This window comes from Nestor notabilis, unplaced genomic scaffold, assembly GCF_000696875.1.
Source record: "Nestor notabilis isolate BGI_N333 unplaced genomic scaffold, ASM69687v1 scaffold593, whole genome shotgun sequence".
Classification (NCBI taxonomy): domain Eukaryota; kingdom Metazoa; phylum Chordata; class Aves; order Psittaciformes; family Psittacidae; genus Nestor; species Nestor notabilis.
The window spans coordinates 177,757-193,743 of record NW_009922169.1 but is presented as its reverse complement, the minus strand read 5'-3'; the positions used below and the strand labels follow the sequence as shown (position 1 = coordinate 193,743).

The 15,987-nt window shown below is 35.7% G+C and overlaps 1 protein-coding gene across 1 annotated transcript in view; it reads left to right on the top strand.

The window, feature by feature from the left end:
* The first annotated feature begins 46 nt into the window (after positions 1–46).
* TUSC3 (tumor suppressor candidate 3) overlaps positions 47–15,987 on the top strand; it is a 118,369-nt gene continuing 102,428 nt past the window's right edge. Inside the window, exon 1 of the mRNA XM_010011480.1 lies at positions 47–121. Coding sequence (XP_010009782.1) covers positions 47–121 — 75 coding nt within the window. The remainder of the gene's footprint in view (positions 122–15,987) is intronic.

Sequence of the window (15,987 nt, the reverse complement as noted above, 5' to 3'; positions counted from 1 at the left end):
TGGGCCTCGGGTGCCTCTGCAGCCAGCCGAGGGTGAGAGCGCTGGCATGCGGCAAGGTGGCAGGAGAGTGATGTTAAACCCCGTGTTTGTGGTGAAAAGTAAAGTTCCATGCTTTGAGTTCGTAAGACAAGCTATGGCAGCAGGTGTGTGTATGTACGGGTGTGGGTGCTGGTACTCTCTTCAAGGTGACTTCTGGGTAGGAGAGATCTGGAGGAAGGGGCATTGTAATTCAGTTTCAGTAGCAAAAGGCTTTCTTCAGCAGCGAAAAAGGGAATCTACAAAAATGCATAGTGTAAATATTTGCCTTTGTCCAGTTTCAGTGCTACTAGAGCTTACTACACTTCCCTCCCTAGCTTGTCCTCAATTTCAGGCCAGGTTCTCATATACCAAGTGCTAGGCCAATCAGTACGGTCTCTTTACAGTTGCTGTGTAACTTCACTTAGGGGAGGGGATAAGTGTACTGAACTATAGAATTTTTTATTGTTGTTACTTTGCATCTGTTAGTGTTGCCAGAGGACTTGTGCTTTGTGGTGGGGGGGGGGGAGAGAGAAAGAACAATTTTGCTAACAGATCCTCTCTTTGAACTATCTGCTCAAATAGGAGAACGATTAAAAATTTGCTTGGTTTTTCTTTAAAGAATTATGTAGGTTACTCAGGCTTATTGGCCAAAGAGGTAAAATGAGGTGGAACAGAGAGCGAGATGCTGATGTCTTTCCTCGGGTGTCTAGTGACAGGACTCGAGGGAATGGCTTAAAGCTGCCTCAGTAGAAGTTCAGATTGGATATTAGAAAAAAGATTTTCACTGAGAGGCTGGTCAAGCACTGTAACAAGCTCCCCAGGGAAGTGGTCATGGCCCCAAGCTTATTGGTGTTCAAGAATAGTTTGGACAGCGGTTGTAGGTATATGGTTTAACTTTTAGGTTGCCCTGTGTAGACTCAATGATCCTTATGAGTCCTTTCCAGCTCAGGATATTCTGTGATTTTAAAAGACCAAATTTAGTGTGCAAAATCCTTGTTTAAATATGAAAGTAGTGGTGTGACTCTGTGGTCTTACCAGGTTAAGTAATAACCTGAATGTTGAGATAAATACCTTGGGTATCAATGTAAAAAACACACACCTTCACTCCATACGTTCTCTTTTTCCCCTCTTTCTGGAAAAGTAGGTAGTAATGTGTTGCTCTTCTGCTGCTATAATTAACTTATTTTCAAAACTTTATTAATATGTATATATATATATTTTAAATAAAATGCCTTTAATGTTTAACAGTCCTGATTCTCTTGTGCTGTGATGTGCTGGCATTGCAACTTTTATTGACGCTTTCATACGGAGTGCCAGCTGTGCTGCCAAGATAGCTGAAATCATCTTTATTTCTTTTTAAACAGAACCCTTTCCTACCAAGTAAATAATGGGAAATTAAAATGAACATCTGCAATGGCTTCCTATAAAGTTTCCCAGTGTTACTGCAGAGGTGGTATGTAAGAGGGCTGAAGTGGATAGTTTTGCCTAGCCATTTGGTACTACGGTTTAAGCTGGTATTTATCCTCTGTAAAGCTTGGTATTAACTTTTTTCCTTTTTAACTGATGTAATTGATTGGCTAACACTCTCAGTCTTCTGCATCTTTTAACCTCCATTTTTAATTCCTGTTTAATATTTTTCTGTTAATGCAATGGACTGAATACTGCTCATAAAAGCAGAACACCAGCTTTACGTATCTACATATCTTTACTGTGTCTACAATGGCATCTTTATGTAAACTAGTGAACATTTAAGTGCTTGCTTCACTTTAAATGCAAGCTTAAAGGAGAGTGTAATTTAGGGGTTCTTGGCATTTTATGCACTGTGTGCATACTGTGAATATTACTTCATATGTGTCTATGTTGTATATGTTACAGCTAAAGTCTAGCTCCTTTTCTTGCCCTGCTAACCATATGTTGAAAGATTTAGTAGTTTGCCCAGTGTATAAGGGGGAAATACATCTGTATGTGAAAGATGAAATTTGAACTTCCTTACACTAAAGAGTTTGGAGATCACATTTTAAAACTGTTCTGAGTAAAATAATATGAATTAAAAAAGTGCAGGATCTTGTGCTATGGAAGGTTCCTGTTAACTGCTGTCCAGAAGTACAGTGGTAAAAGGCAAAGATAGTGGAGGTTACATGTGTAAAGTGAACTTAACTTCTTCTATACAAAGACTGGTAAGATTGCCATAGCTTTCATGGAAGTTGCAGAAATGGTTGAATATACATTGAATTTTTTCAAAGTAGGGTTAAAATGTGTGTTTCGTGAGATAAAAAGAATTCACATCTTGTTTTCCTCTTTCCTACTTGATTTGTTTGTATCTTTGTTGGAGTGGTTGTCTGGAGAGAGGTTAAGGACTAGAGTAAGGAAACTTCTTTCCTAATCAGCTATTTAAAAACATTCAGTACTTGAAAAGTACCTGAAAATGAGAAGAACTTGTGATGTTAGAACTGGAGCTTAAGCAAGGAAACTATCCTTGGTGACAACCATGATTTTAATTTTTATTTTATTTTATTTTTCTTTTAAAGCGTTGACTACCTAGAAAAGTATGCATAAAGTCTGAATGACTAGAGGTGTCTGGATCAGTTGTATGAGCCTCAAAGATGGAAATAGTGACTTTGCAGAAAGGAGAGGTCTGGATTAAGGTATTAGATGTTTCAAAGGACTTAGAGAAAGATAAATGGGGAAATGAGAGAACATTGGTGAAACTTTTTGTGTTGATTGTTAAACACTATGTGCTGTGCTTAGATTGGAAAGTTTTTAAATTAGTAAAATATATTGTCCTTTACAGTAAAATATTCTTAATGATAACTAAAGAAACTTTCTTCTCTGGCAAATTACTGAAAAGTGCTGAGGTCCACCTTAGATTTGATTAAATTTGTAAAAATGTAAATAACTATTAAAGAATGGATTTTAATTAGTTAATGATTAGTCATCGGTGTCATGGAAGGTATTTCTCGAATGGCCATCTGAATATGTAAGTGTACAAACATTCCTATTGCTTCTCTTTAATCCTGCTGTTCACTTTTCTGTATTGTGGACACCTATGAGGAGATTATAGAAAACACTGGACTGTCTTAAAATGACCATAGATAAAATGTAATAATTTGGAAATTAGATGAAGAGCAACACCATAGCTTTCTCCCATGTCTCACACGTAAGAGCTAACTGGATTTGAAGACTGCTTTTGTGATTTTAATTATGGTGTCGAGCAGTGCTTTTATTTAAAGTGAAGAAAAAAAAAATCCTGGTTATGGAAATAGCAGCAAGTAACTCAGTAAGGAATGTTGTGTTGGAAACTATATTCCTAATGGGAGAAAATAATAATTGCCTGTTTCCACAGTGTTTGAGATAATAGATTTGTATTAACATACATGCATTTTCTGTAAGTCATGTTCCCAAGCATGTTTTGATGGTTTTAATGTATCTTATACAAATTCTAAGTAGGTAAAACCATTAAAATTTGAAAGGAATCAGAATGAGAATATTACACTTTGAAATATACCACTTGGCTTTTTATTATAAATTGCTTTGCATGGGCAATTTATGTAGATAAGATTTTTTTTGTGTGTAGAAGGAGGACATTGGTTTTGCAATATTAAAAGCATTTCTCATAGAGGATAAAGTTTATTTTTGAGCTTTCAGGTGGATGATTCAGAAGCTTAGGTAAATCACTCATAGGCAATTGGAGTAGCTATTTTTCTGTAGGTAAGTTTGTCATTACTGTGAAATCTAACATAGGAAAGCTATTTGTGTAGACCAACATATCAGCTTCATCAAGTTGAAATGCCCTGTTGAGTTTAAATCTACTCAAGAAGATGCTGATGATATATAACAGCATTGCAGTACTTTACTTTTCTGCAACATAAGTTTCTGTAATGACTTAGTTTGTGCTGAGTATTTTTGAAGTGTTTCAAGTCTTGTATTTCTATCGCTGTTCCTTACATTTTCCTCCCTGTGTTTTTCACCATTTCCACAACTGGGTGTACAAATTAACACCAATTGTGAGAAAACATAGAAGAGAGAGAGCTGGAAGGACAATCTAACTGATCCTTTAACCCAAAACTCAGCCTTGCATTTATTGTTCCTGGCAAATGTCTATCTGAGGTGCTCTTAGAAGCCTTTAGTGGTGGTGAATCTACTACTTCCTTGGGTAACCTGTTACTGTGTCATACTGTTAAAAGGATTCTCACCCTCCTCGCAAGATCTAACCTAAATTTCTGTGTGTTCGATCCCTACACTTTTGAGCCCATTATTTTTTTGTCCTCATCATGACCATAAAGAACAGATTATTTTTTGATGTATACTCTTCTCTATTTAGACGAGGACTAAAAGTAGTTTTTGACAGCTTACAGTTCCCCCTTCCCACCCCCCGCCCTTATAAATAAAAGCAGCTGTGTATTTTTTTTTTAAGGCTTTGAGTATTAAATGTGATAATTTTCCTCAGAGTATCTTCATTTGTTTCAGTTTCCTCTGTTTTACGAGAAATCAACTGGGATAGATGGGCAGTATCCTCTTGTTTCTGCACCATGTGTTCTTGTTTTCCTTTGGATTTACATAATAAGCCCATCTTGTTTATTCAGGGTTATTGATGATTATTACCATGTTCCTTCCCTTGAAGCCAGAATAGTACCTTCTGCTTTACAGTTCCTGTCCTAGTCTAATTTGTGCTGGTATTTCACCGTAAATGTAGCTATTCTCACCCCTTCAGAGCTAGAGCGAGCAAAACCTGCTGTCCTTAGTCTCTGTTACTCCAGAATGAAAAGGGCACTACTTAGTCTCCTGATGCTGTTTTCAATCATCTATAGCATTCTTTCCTTCTGATCAATGTTCTGCCTGCATATTTAATTGAAAGAAAGAAATTATAACAAACGAGGTAGAACAAGTAGAGAAAAAGAAGATAGATGTTTGATGAATGAGTAGTGTTCAGCATAGATTCAATAGCACGTGAAGTATGAGACACATTCTTGATCTCACAAGATGTCTGATACTACTTCAACAAAATAGTGATAATTAAATTTTAAGTTTCTTCTATTTATCTATTGAAAATAGAAATTATCATTAAACTTGAATATAAAGGCTTTTTATTTTAAAATTTTGGTTTTGGTCTTCAGACTGTGGAGCACTGCATGTTTTTACTTTTGAAACAGCATACAGGAAAATGTTTGGCAGTTGAACCAAATCTAGACTCCTCTTTAAAAACTTAATTACAGACTGAGATGTGGGAAAAGTTGAACCTGTGAAGGGAAACTTACTCCTGACTATAGATTTTGCTTCAAGGCATTTTAAAGATGTAGTTTAAGTACAGTGTTTATGTCCATTTATGTAATTTGCCATTTTATCTATTGTTGCTGTAGAGAAAGAAGAGTTTATTTTTTTTTCAGTCAAAGCTGTGAAGCTTTAAAATAACTGTCCTGAGTTTGAAGTGAAATAACAGCGATATGGCATGCCTGAAAATGTAAAGTTCTTTGTAAATGCAATTCTAAATGTTTTTCTCTACTCTATCCTGAAAAGAATGGGAGGAAAAAAGTGTTTGCAAGAATTTTTATTTTTCTGCTCTTTTTACAAGCAGCAAAGCCCCTTATGTCTCTTCTCTTCTATTCCTAGTTAATTAAAGCTTTGGAGAAACTTAAAAAAATTAACTAGCAGTTCTTATATAGAAAACCTTGATGTATTTAGTGATTGCATACAATAAGTGAAATAAAGGATGCTTACAGCAGCCTGATAGCATTTCGTAATTAGATTACTGAAAGTTTTCTGTCCCATGTATCTCCATTTGGCATCCTTGCAGTCATAAGACAGATCAGTGGCGTAATTTATCTCTTCCCCTGTTCTGTTCTATAACCATTTATACAGCATATCCTGTGCAACCACATGGAAAAATACAGATTGTATCTGTTTGAATTCTAAGTGCTCTGGAAAAATCAGTCAGTACAGTTAGAATGGGAAAGTATTGGTTTTTGGGGTTTTCCTTCTTTTTTTTTTTTTTAAGATTGTGGGTTTTCAGATTTATTCTCTTAATAAATAAAAAAATGAATAAAACAAGTACTTTGAAGGTCACATTTTATTGGCTAAGGTAGTGATCAGAACTAAAAAGCTTTACCTGGCATTCATTCTAGGCCTCTTGCTCTAATAAATCTGAAAGTAGGCATAATGAAAAAGTATTATTACCTTTTCAACTAATGCTATGAGATATTATTAGATACATAAAAAATATTTTTAATGTTTGGTGTGTATATCAGAAAGTAGTAACTCCTTTTTATTAAGACTTCCAATAATGACGGATTGCCATGAAATAAATTGGAAGATATTTTATAGTGATCCTCAGAGCTGCATTTCAAATAGAGAAACTCGTATTTTTATATGCTATTATTGCAAGTCCTTCCCGTTCTAAGAAAGATAAGCAAATTTATACTTGCATTGAATGGATTACTTTTCTTATGACAAAACTAAAAACAAAACAAAAACAACAAAAAACCTAAACCCAAACCAATATTTGATGACAAAATAATCCCAGAAATTTGAGATGGAAAAGATTTGCACCCTTGCCAGTGCAAGCTTATTCGTGTCAACACTCTTCTTCATGATTGCTCCAGTGGTGGCAGGACTTCTATCATTTCTCTGGGGAGACTGTTCTCCCACCTAATAGGATTTATGGTTAGGATTTTTTTTCCTTCTGATGATTGTATCCAATAATACCATTTTGGAATACCACAAGTTATTCATCTTTTCAGCAGCTGCAGTCATTAACCTAATTGTGCTGTTCCATTACTTTTTCATTTTCTTTTCTTTTGAATCTAAAGAAACTTACTTTGAATTTCAGACATACTGGTCATTAAGCTTAGCAGAGTCTGGCTGTGTTGCATACAATATTTGTACATCGAGTTCATATCATAAGTGGTAATTACAGTTGCGCAGTCCCTTTGTGGAATGACCTTTTGAACTCACAAATTTTTTCAGGGTTATAGGCTATAGCATCTGCTACTTGAAGGATAAAAACTATTTTCTCTGCTTTTTAGTTTGGCTTTTTAATAATTTCATATTACTGTTGCTGTCTGCATGTTCAGTTACTTTACTTGTACAATTGCCTTACACAGGCCAACTATGACAGGGTCTAGTCCTGAATATTGCTCCTCTCCAGAGCTACTTACCTTGGCAAATGAATCTCACTGCAAAGCCTGGCATGTGTGAGGGTAAGGCACGTTCAGAGTCCTAGAGAGCATTGAGAATTCTTCATCTTCCTTTATTGCGGTGTCTTGAGTATTTTTATGCAGGTAGAGTATGCAACCTGTTAGTTGGGTATGAAGTAGAATTACTACAAGTTGCAGATGCCTGTGGTTAATGAACTTCATTACCTTCTATCCATGGATCTAGCCAGTGAAAAACAAGTTAGCTAAACATGTCACCTCATGTCCAGTGTCATTATACTGTAAAAGGGGTTTCAGGCTATCTATGAATCTAGTAGTTGGTTATTGTAAAAATCATTTTGAAGTGGATCACTCTTTATGGTGATGGATGACTGAAGTTGGTAAGATTTCTTTTATCCACTACCAGCCATATGCCGTAAATAGAATTGCTGTTAATGGCACATAAACTTAATTAGTAACCCGATTCCTCCTGCATGTTGTCTCAGCAAGTCCTAGGTTCTTCAAACTTATCTCATGCTGAAATGTGACTTGCACAATGAGTGACCTGATCGTGTGGGTGTATTGAATCTGGTCAACTTTTTCTTTTCTATGAGCAGGTGATCTGAATTTGAGGCAAAGTGCCTGTGAAATATGATGCCACACAAATTGGATGTAAATATATTAAAAAGCACACATTAAGATAGATGCACTTCTAAAAAGATAAGTTTTGATCACCAAAACAAATATTGTTTTGACCCAGCAGGAGTGTTTTGGTCATGCTGTTGTGTCCTTTTATTACAGTTAAGCAGTAACTGTATCACAAAGTTCAGATGGCGATATTTGGTGATTACATTCAGGAAATTGTTCTAACAATATTCTTTTTCTTTAAGGAAATATGACCTTGGCTTAAAAAATAGTGAAAATGTTTACAAGGTTTAGTTATTAAGATTTAAGAGAAGCCAAGTTCAATGAACAAATGTATTCAGAAATGATGATCCTTAAATCTTACAGAAATCTGTTAGAGGATAGAAACTGGTAGTGCCAAGAATATCAGTTTGAGGAAGTTTAATCCAAATTCAAGTTAGGACTGTTATGTCTCTTACTTGTCCACAGCACATAGATTCAGGTGTTGACAGTGTGGCAGTACTTTGAGTGGTGAGACAGTAATTTTTAGAAATTGACAGGAATCACACATTAATACTGAGGTAACTGGGTAAATATTTTCATCTGTTGTGAGACTCTTTTCTAGGTGTGGATAGAAGCTCTTGTCTATAAGCTTTCTTCAAATCTCTGTTTGTTAATAGCAGTGCACTAACTTCTTTAGTGGGCAATTTGTTTAGAAACTAAGATAAAACATTATTAATACTTACTGGACAGGCTCCAGATATTATCATTGGCTTTCATTTCCTTTATCTTTTTATGTTTCGGGACATTGCTAATCATTTTCCACCTAAAATGCATGGTAGGCTTTCTCATTTTTCTATTTGTTTCCTCTGAGCTGGATAAATCAGTCAATACAGATAGATTTACACACACACACATTTGCCCAGGTCTATATGAAATGTCATTTACTTTGATGTTGACAGCTGTGAATTTCTGTCTTCGTGTAATTCTAAACTTTGATCCTGTAAAATGCTTTAACCAGACCTTGAGCGGAATGTAGCTTTCAAAGTAAAATTTTCATCGAAAATGTTCTTGTGTAACTGTGTATTGGTTCTGGAGGCTGCTAATATTATACAATTTCTTTAAAAGTAATGGGCACCTGGGTTCTGCTTTGGTAAATATGGAAGGACAGTCTTCATCTGACTTGTCATCTTGTGGTTTAGCCCATTCTGCGAACAGAAACTGGGCATTCTTAAGTGATTGTGCACTATGAAGTTGTAACATTCACAGTATGTTTTAATTTGTCAATTAAATGTGACATCTCAACCTTCTATACAGTAGTATTGTGGTTAGAGTGTGTTTGGGAAACTGACGTCGTGGGATTAGTTGGTATTTATTTGATTTCTGGGAAGTGATACCCTGTGTCACAAGTCCCCTAAACTCTTGTCTGTGTACTCCTGTGGGTGCTTAGGTCCCGTTAAGGCGGTTTGCATTATTTTAATTTAAAAAGCAGACTCCTGCTCTGAAGTGTGTTTGTTGCTTTTGCCCTATATTGTTTACACTCTGAAATGGTCTCTGAGTGTGCAAACTGGATTCTGTTACTGAAATTAAGTGTGCACTCCAGAAGTGCAGGTAATGCACTACAACTACTAATCCATCCTTGGAACCAGTTTAGAATTAGTTTGAAGCAAAATCCTGCAGGGTGGGAGTAATTAAGGTTTCAGCACCAGCTATTTTGCTCTGCATACCCATTAATTTGCATTGCACTACTCGCTGATACTGATCTAGTCAAACTTCCCTCTTGCACAGCCGCAGAGTTTCAGTGAAGGTTGCAGGATTCCCTGGGCCACAGAGAAGTGACAAGAGATCATTTTCTAGATGAATGATGATCATTCGAAGGAGGGAAAGTCCTGGGTTCCCAAGGCTATTTATACATTTAATCCAATAACTGTTTAGTGTAAAACATCGTAATACAATCCGTTCAAGTAGGTTTACTTGTCCACCATCTGGACGCAAGTGCTGCCTGCCAAACCTTGTAAGTTGGGGAACACATGGAGGGCAGTGAAAGAAATCAAGGTTACTTTTAAGTAGTGAGGGTTCTTCAGGATAATCTCTGTGTGCTCATTTTCTCCATTTAAACTGCTATCACCTCCTCAGTTGTAGTTACCTTTGTCAGTGGAGGTAGCTGAAGGAAGTAAGTGTAGAGTGCAGTATGCCCAGTGCTCAAAGTACCAGCCCGAGTATTTAGAAGTAATGGAGACCTTGCTGGGAACATAGAGGTGTTCAAATCAGCATTTTTCTTCTGCTGTTCCAGGCTTTGTATTTTACAAGAATGTTGAGGAGATGACACAAAATCTGTGTTGTAAGTACCTGGTGGGAGGCAGGAGAAGCTTGTTCAAATCTGGAATTGCTAGTCCTTGTCTCAGTTCTTATTTTTTCCTGTTTGCTGTAGATCCAGATTCCTCAGCTAACTGCTTCTCTATGTCTTAGTTGAACTAAGTACCATGTTAGGTCTGCAAATACCAAGCAAAAGAGAGTATAGCACAAGATTGTAGTGGTGTTTGTTTTTAATCTGTGGGTGGTCAAATATCACCATAATTGACTTAGTTTTAATGGAATGCTAGATATGGGAGAGGCACTAAAGCTGGTAAGTTTATTTTAGTGCAAAATATGTTATATTGTAGAGTATATATTGGTAAGTGGGCTACACCAGAAAACAATGAAGCCTGAAGTCATCCTACTGTAGGCTTTTAGTTGAGACATTGTTATTGCAGGTTTAGCAACCCATAGTGCCATCAGTAGCAGTACCAGTGGAGACAGTTCCACCTATGTAAGAACTGAATGATATTTCTACCCCCAGCCTCTTCATAAATTTGGGTCAAATATGCTGATGCCTTAGGTATGTTCATTTTACAAGAGCCCCAAGTGAGCTGTGTTGGAGAGATTGTAAATCCAAGTGTATATTGCATATTCAGATGACATAATTTCATAGAAAGTAGAACTTTAGTAGCATTTTTCTTGTCCCACCATGTTCAAGTGATGCAATTACGATTATGTTAGTGTATTAGTATATTGGCATGTATCTTAAATGGTTTAAAAATCTAGCTGAAGCTCTTCAGTTACAGCAGCATCATTTTTTTGAGCAATGAAGGCGCTGTGCTCTCATGCAGAACTTAAGCTTGCTTGGCTGTGAGGGAGAAAATTACAAGTTCATTAGCTGATACAGCAGCTTTGTTTTCCAAAGTAATTTGGAGTTTGTACTTTTCAGAAGAAATAAAAACGGAACTTTTACTGAATTTAATGAACTGTTTTGACAGCAAAAATGTTCTGGAAGAAACATATCTTCACTCAAGTCTTCAGTGAATCTTCAGTCCACAAAGAGTTAAACAAACATGCTTTAAAATTAGCTTAGAGAGGCACTTTAAGATGTTTTTTTTGTCATTAGATCTGTAGTCACTTTCTCTAAGAATGGAAAAATGCATAGACCTTTATGAATTTGATTTCATGTTAAATTGGAAGTTTATTTCAGAAGGTAAAAATTTAGACATCATGGTATGTCCATGTTTATGAGCATGCAGTGTTATTTTGGTAAACACAGTAAATTTTTATTTTTCTAGTGTAGACATTAATTCCACTTCCAGTTTCCTTAGCCTGAGTTACTGAGCTATCCACTATAAAGTACCTGAATTTTTAATATTCAACACAGAAATTAATGCCGAGTATGGGTGTTTACATGGCAGGTTCTTAACATATTTACACCATTTGCATTAAAGCTTCCTGACCACTTGTACAGCCTTGATTTAGTATTCAACAATAAGCTTCTGCTTTAGTCTTACTACTTGCACTTTTTTTTTTTTATTTCGATCAGAATTATGTGCTGGTATCCATTAATAGTCTTTCTTAAACTACTCAAATAGATTTGAAACTACAAAGTAATTATTTTATGCTAAATTTTATGCTTAATCCTTTATGCTAAAAGGATTAAGGGCTTTATCGCTAGAGATTGTCTACCTCCTGTTGAACCACAGAATCCATTAATGAAATTAGTACTGTTGTCCTTTGTCTTCTAATGAATGACTTACTAGGGAATGTAGTATTCTGATGAAAGGAACTCCTGCTCAAGGAACTGTATAGTACTACTCTTCCTTAGTCTATGGGCAATTGCACGTATTTGAGAACTTTGTCTAGATGGCTGACAGAGAAAAAAGGAAAGCTTTGTAAAAGATTTAGTTGTTTGGAAATGTGGAGGTACTAGTCACAGAGAAGAATAATGCTGAATTTAGTGGTTCTGTCATATTTTTGTGGGTGTGTGGGGTTTTTTTTGGTGGTTTTTTTTGTTTTCCTCCTGAGAAATAGAATTTGCTAGGAAACTGACTAAGTGACCAATGAAAGGATGGCAATATCAACTATAGAGAATGAATGTCAGAGATGGCAAAGAATGTATAACTGTTAGTAATAAAATGACAGTGAAATAATGTGAGTATAGATGAAGATTCTTCTTATAATGAAGTACGTGAGTCATGATCAAAAGAAGTTTGAAAAAGGCATTAGCAGGCATACTACTCTGAAACATACATTCATACGGGGATATAATGCGTACAATATACAAATTGCCTAGTTTTTAAAAGTGGAGCTTACACTCAATTATTTTTGATGCCTTCAAAATTTTATTCCTTGCCTAGTATTTCTAACTCTACTTTAATTGCTGTGGCATCTTTTTATCAAGAAAAAGGGAAGAGGATTGCTTTGCATGTGATGAAAGAGAAGGAAAAATTGACAGCTTGAGCTTACAGCTGAATTTATGCGAATAGGTAGTTGTGTCATCTGAACCCTTTTGTGTTACAATTTTTCCTTTCTAACGAAGAAGAAAATTGAGAATTTTCCTTTATCTGAAGTAGGATTTTTATTAATTTGATTTTTTTTCCCCTCCCCCCTTTTTTTGTCACTTGCCATGCAGAGTAGTGCTCTGCTATGCAAACTGCCCTTCCATGTCTTAGGGTAGGTTGTCCATTAAATTGACTAGATCATGTTGCTACTGGTTCTACCCACGTAAAGTGCTGTAGATACTGGCAATTGACTTTGATAGGTTAATGCCCTTAACATGCACATCTGTTTCTTCATCGTGAAACAGTTTGATGTTGAAACGGACGTGAGCTTTCACTAATTTCAAGTGAAGTAATGAAACAAGGTACTACTTTCTAAGATCCTTGTAGAAAAATGAAAGTTGCTATCTTATATTCTCCACTTGGGACTCGTTGCTAAGACTGCCCCTCATGTTAAAGCATCATCTCAAGCATCATCTCAAGACTTGAGGTATTTGAAGTATAACTGTATAACTCTGCCCAATCTTCTTTTGTTACTTGTCCGTTTTATAAAACAGAAAGGCTGGTACTCCTTTGTTCCTGGTTTTTCCTTTTCCTAGCCAAGAAAAGGATGTGTTAAACAGATAAATTGATTATTATTATTTTTTTTTTTTTTTTCCATTTGAGGTATAGCAGCACAAAATCTTTTTAATTCTTTTTGGAAAAAGTAACAGTCTTTTTTGGTTTGTGCTCTGGCTATGCAATTCTGTATTTACAAATACAAAAAAGTAGCCTTTTTTTTTTTTCTTTAACTGAAGGCTTCTAAAGCTACTTGAAAAGCTCACCTTTTGGTCAGTTCAGCTCTGTAAAATTAAGGATTTTGATATTTTAATGGCTTTCTTAGTAACATGTGGTAAGTGTCAAATTTAGTTAATTTAATTTTCTGGGGAAAAATAAAGTGCCGTAAGTGCTCATGATAGGTTTTGTCAATCTGCAGAAGCATTGTTAAACCTATAATCATAAGGATCTATGAAATTTTACTTAATATGTTATGAAATGTCATGAAATCAAAGGAAATTGAATGTACAATAAAAGTCCAAATACCGAGGATTGCACATGGTCAAACAATACCAACTTGCTCTTATTTGATAATGAGTGATTTTGGTCATCGCTTCTCTACAGCACTTGGGCTGTGAAGTTTATGTGAACTAATAAATTGAAGGAAATTCTGAACTTCTCTAAAACCAGATTCCAGGATGCCAAGGACCTGCTGGTAGTGTAGATTCCTTTAGTAATATTCTGCATTTTCTTCTTCATAGAGTAGGATGGATGGCAAGTGTTCTGCCCTCTTCCCTCTTTAAAAAGCTTGTAAGCTTCACATTACTGAAACAAGGACCTGGGTTTAATGTAGATGATATGCATGGGAAAAAAAAAACAAACCCGTAAGAGAAAATAAGAGCTCAGTAAAAGGGTTACAGCCCTTTTTGGAAAGGCCTCTTTTTGGCAACAGTTTCTTCCATTTACGCTTGCTGCACTTAGTTGGATATGGAATCATTGTAAGCAAATACTAGAGGACGCCATCTGGCCTGAGCTTTTTTCTTCCATTCCACTTCAGACTTCTCACTGCATATGTTCAGCAAGCCACCACAATGTTATAATTACACAGTTTTACCCACCTGCCTTCTGAAATCATCTTTTGTATGGATTTAGGGTAAGCTCAGTGCATTTAAAACTGAAGCTACAGAATGATTAAATGAAATTTGAGTCAAATGTTGCTTACATCTCAGTTATGGCTTTGTTGGAGTTCAGTTTTAACAATTTTTTGTTTTTTCTGCTCATCTGTTTGAAGTGAAAAAAAAAATGTGCAAAATGAAAACTTTGACATTATCAGAGTCTTTCATAAAGTCTTGAAAAAGTGTTGATGAAGGATGCTTATTTTTCTATTTCTACCCAACTCTGCCCATAGTACTAGTTTTCTTGTATAACATGGCTTACATGTAGTGTAAGCCCCTTACTGGAATCTCTTTGGGCTATATAATATATTGTTTCTTGATTAGCCAATTATATGAAGTAGATTACATAGGTGGTTGGTTTTGTTTTGGGGTTTTATTGGTTTGTGTTTTTGTGGGATTTTTTTTTTTTTTCCCCATATTGGATGATCCATGTACCAAGGTAATCTCCATGGATTTTGGCTACATACCTGCCATGGGTTAAATATGGGTATCTTCCTGATAAGTATATAGACAAAAGAGGAGGGAAATAGTTGCTTTCAATCAACTATCCATCTTGTCTAGAGGACCACTGCCAGAAAGGGTGAACAAGAATGTTAGAAGGAAACAGTTTAAAAAAAAAAAAAAGGCTTATGTAGGACTGAAAACTGAGTCTGTCCAAATCTTACCTGCTATCTCAACCTGCCTTTCAAAGAGACCAAACTAATTTGCCACCTCCTTTCTAATTATTATTGTTTCTCAGAGCTTAGAACAGAATCTATGCTTCCAGACTAGCAATATTTTCTTACTGATAGCGAAGAAAGGAGTTAGGGAGAGAGGAGGGGTAACTGAAGAAAAATGGAAATGCTTAATTTTCTGAGGAATTTTTTTTGATCCGGAGCATTCATACTGACAAGACATTCAGGACTTCTCAGTTACAGACTTAGAGTTACGATCTGATGTTGTGGAATTCACTCAACCCAAGAACATGCATGGGCTTTTTGTTATCATCACATGATTTTTGGTTTGTTGGTTCCTTGGTTGATGCTCTTAGCACAATTTATGGATATAAAGTATACAACAGATTTCAAGATTAGAACTATCTGTTCAGTAAAAAGTAGTAAGGGTTGAGCTTTTATTTGTGATTTTGAGTGATATCCAAAATGGGAGCTGTCCCATATGCATAAATGTCCATTGTCAACATAAGATACATTTTCCCCTTCTTTATATACCAGTATTCATGAAAAGTATACTGTACTTGTCATAGTGTGAGGCAGACTTTCACATCAACATCTGCAGGTGCTGCAGAGTGTATCTGATTTCCAGATATCCACAAGTGGCGTTTCAGAAAGTGAAGATATAGTAACAGTCAAATTCATCTCCACTTGGTCAGTGGCATCATATTTTCTAATTATGTGAGTTCATTTTAATCTAATTTCTCAATCAAAGGTTAATACTGGTGGTGTTATAATTCACATGATAGAATACAAATACTGTATTAAATAACTGTGTTTCTGCATTCTTCGGAAGTTTGATGTAACACCAGGAATAACTTTTCCCTTTAATTCCCTGGCAGGTGTTGATTTTAATGGATTTCTTCAGTTAGAAATATTGCTACACTCCAGATTTTTATTTAAATGGATAACAGTAGTTTTCTGTGACTTTATGTTCACAAGAGGATGTTATGTTTGCACAGATTCTTACAAGTATACATGAGCAGAAAGGTGT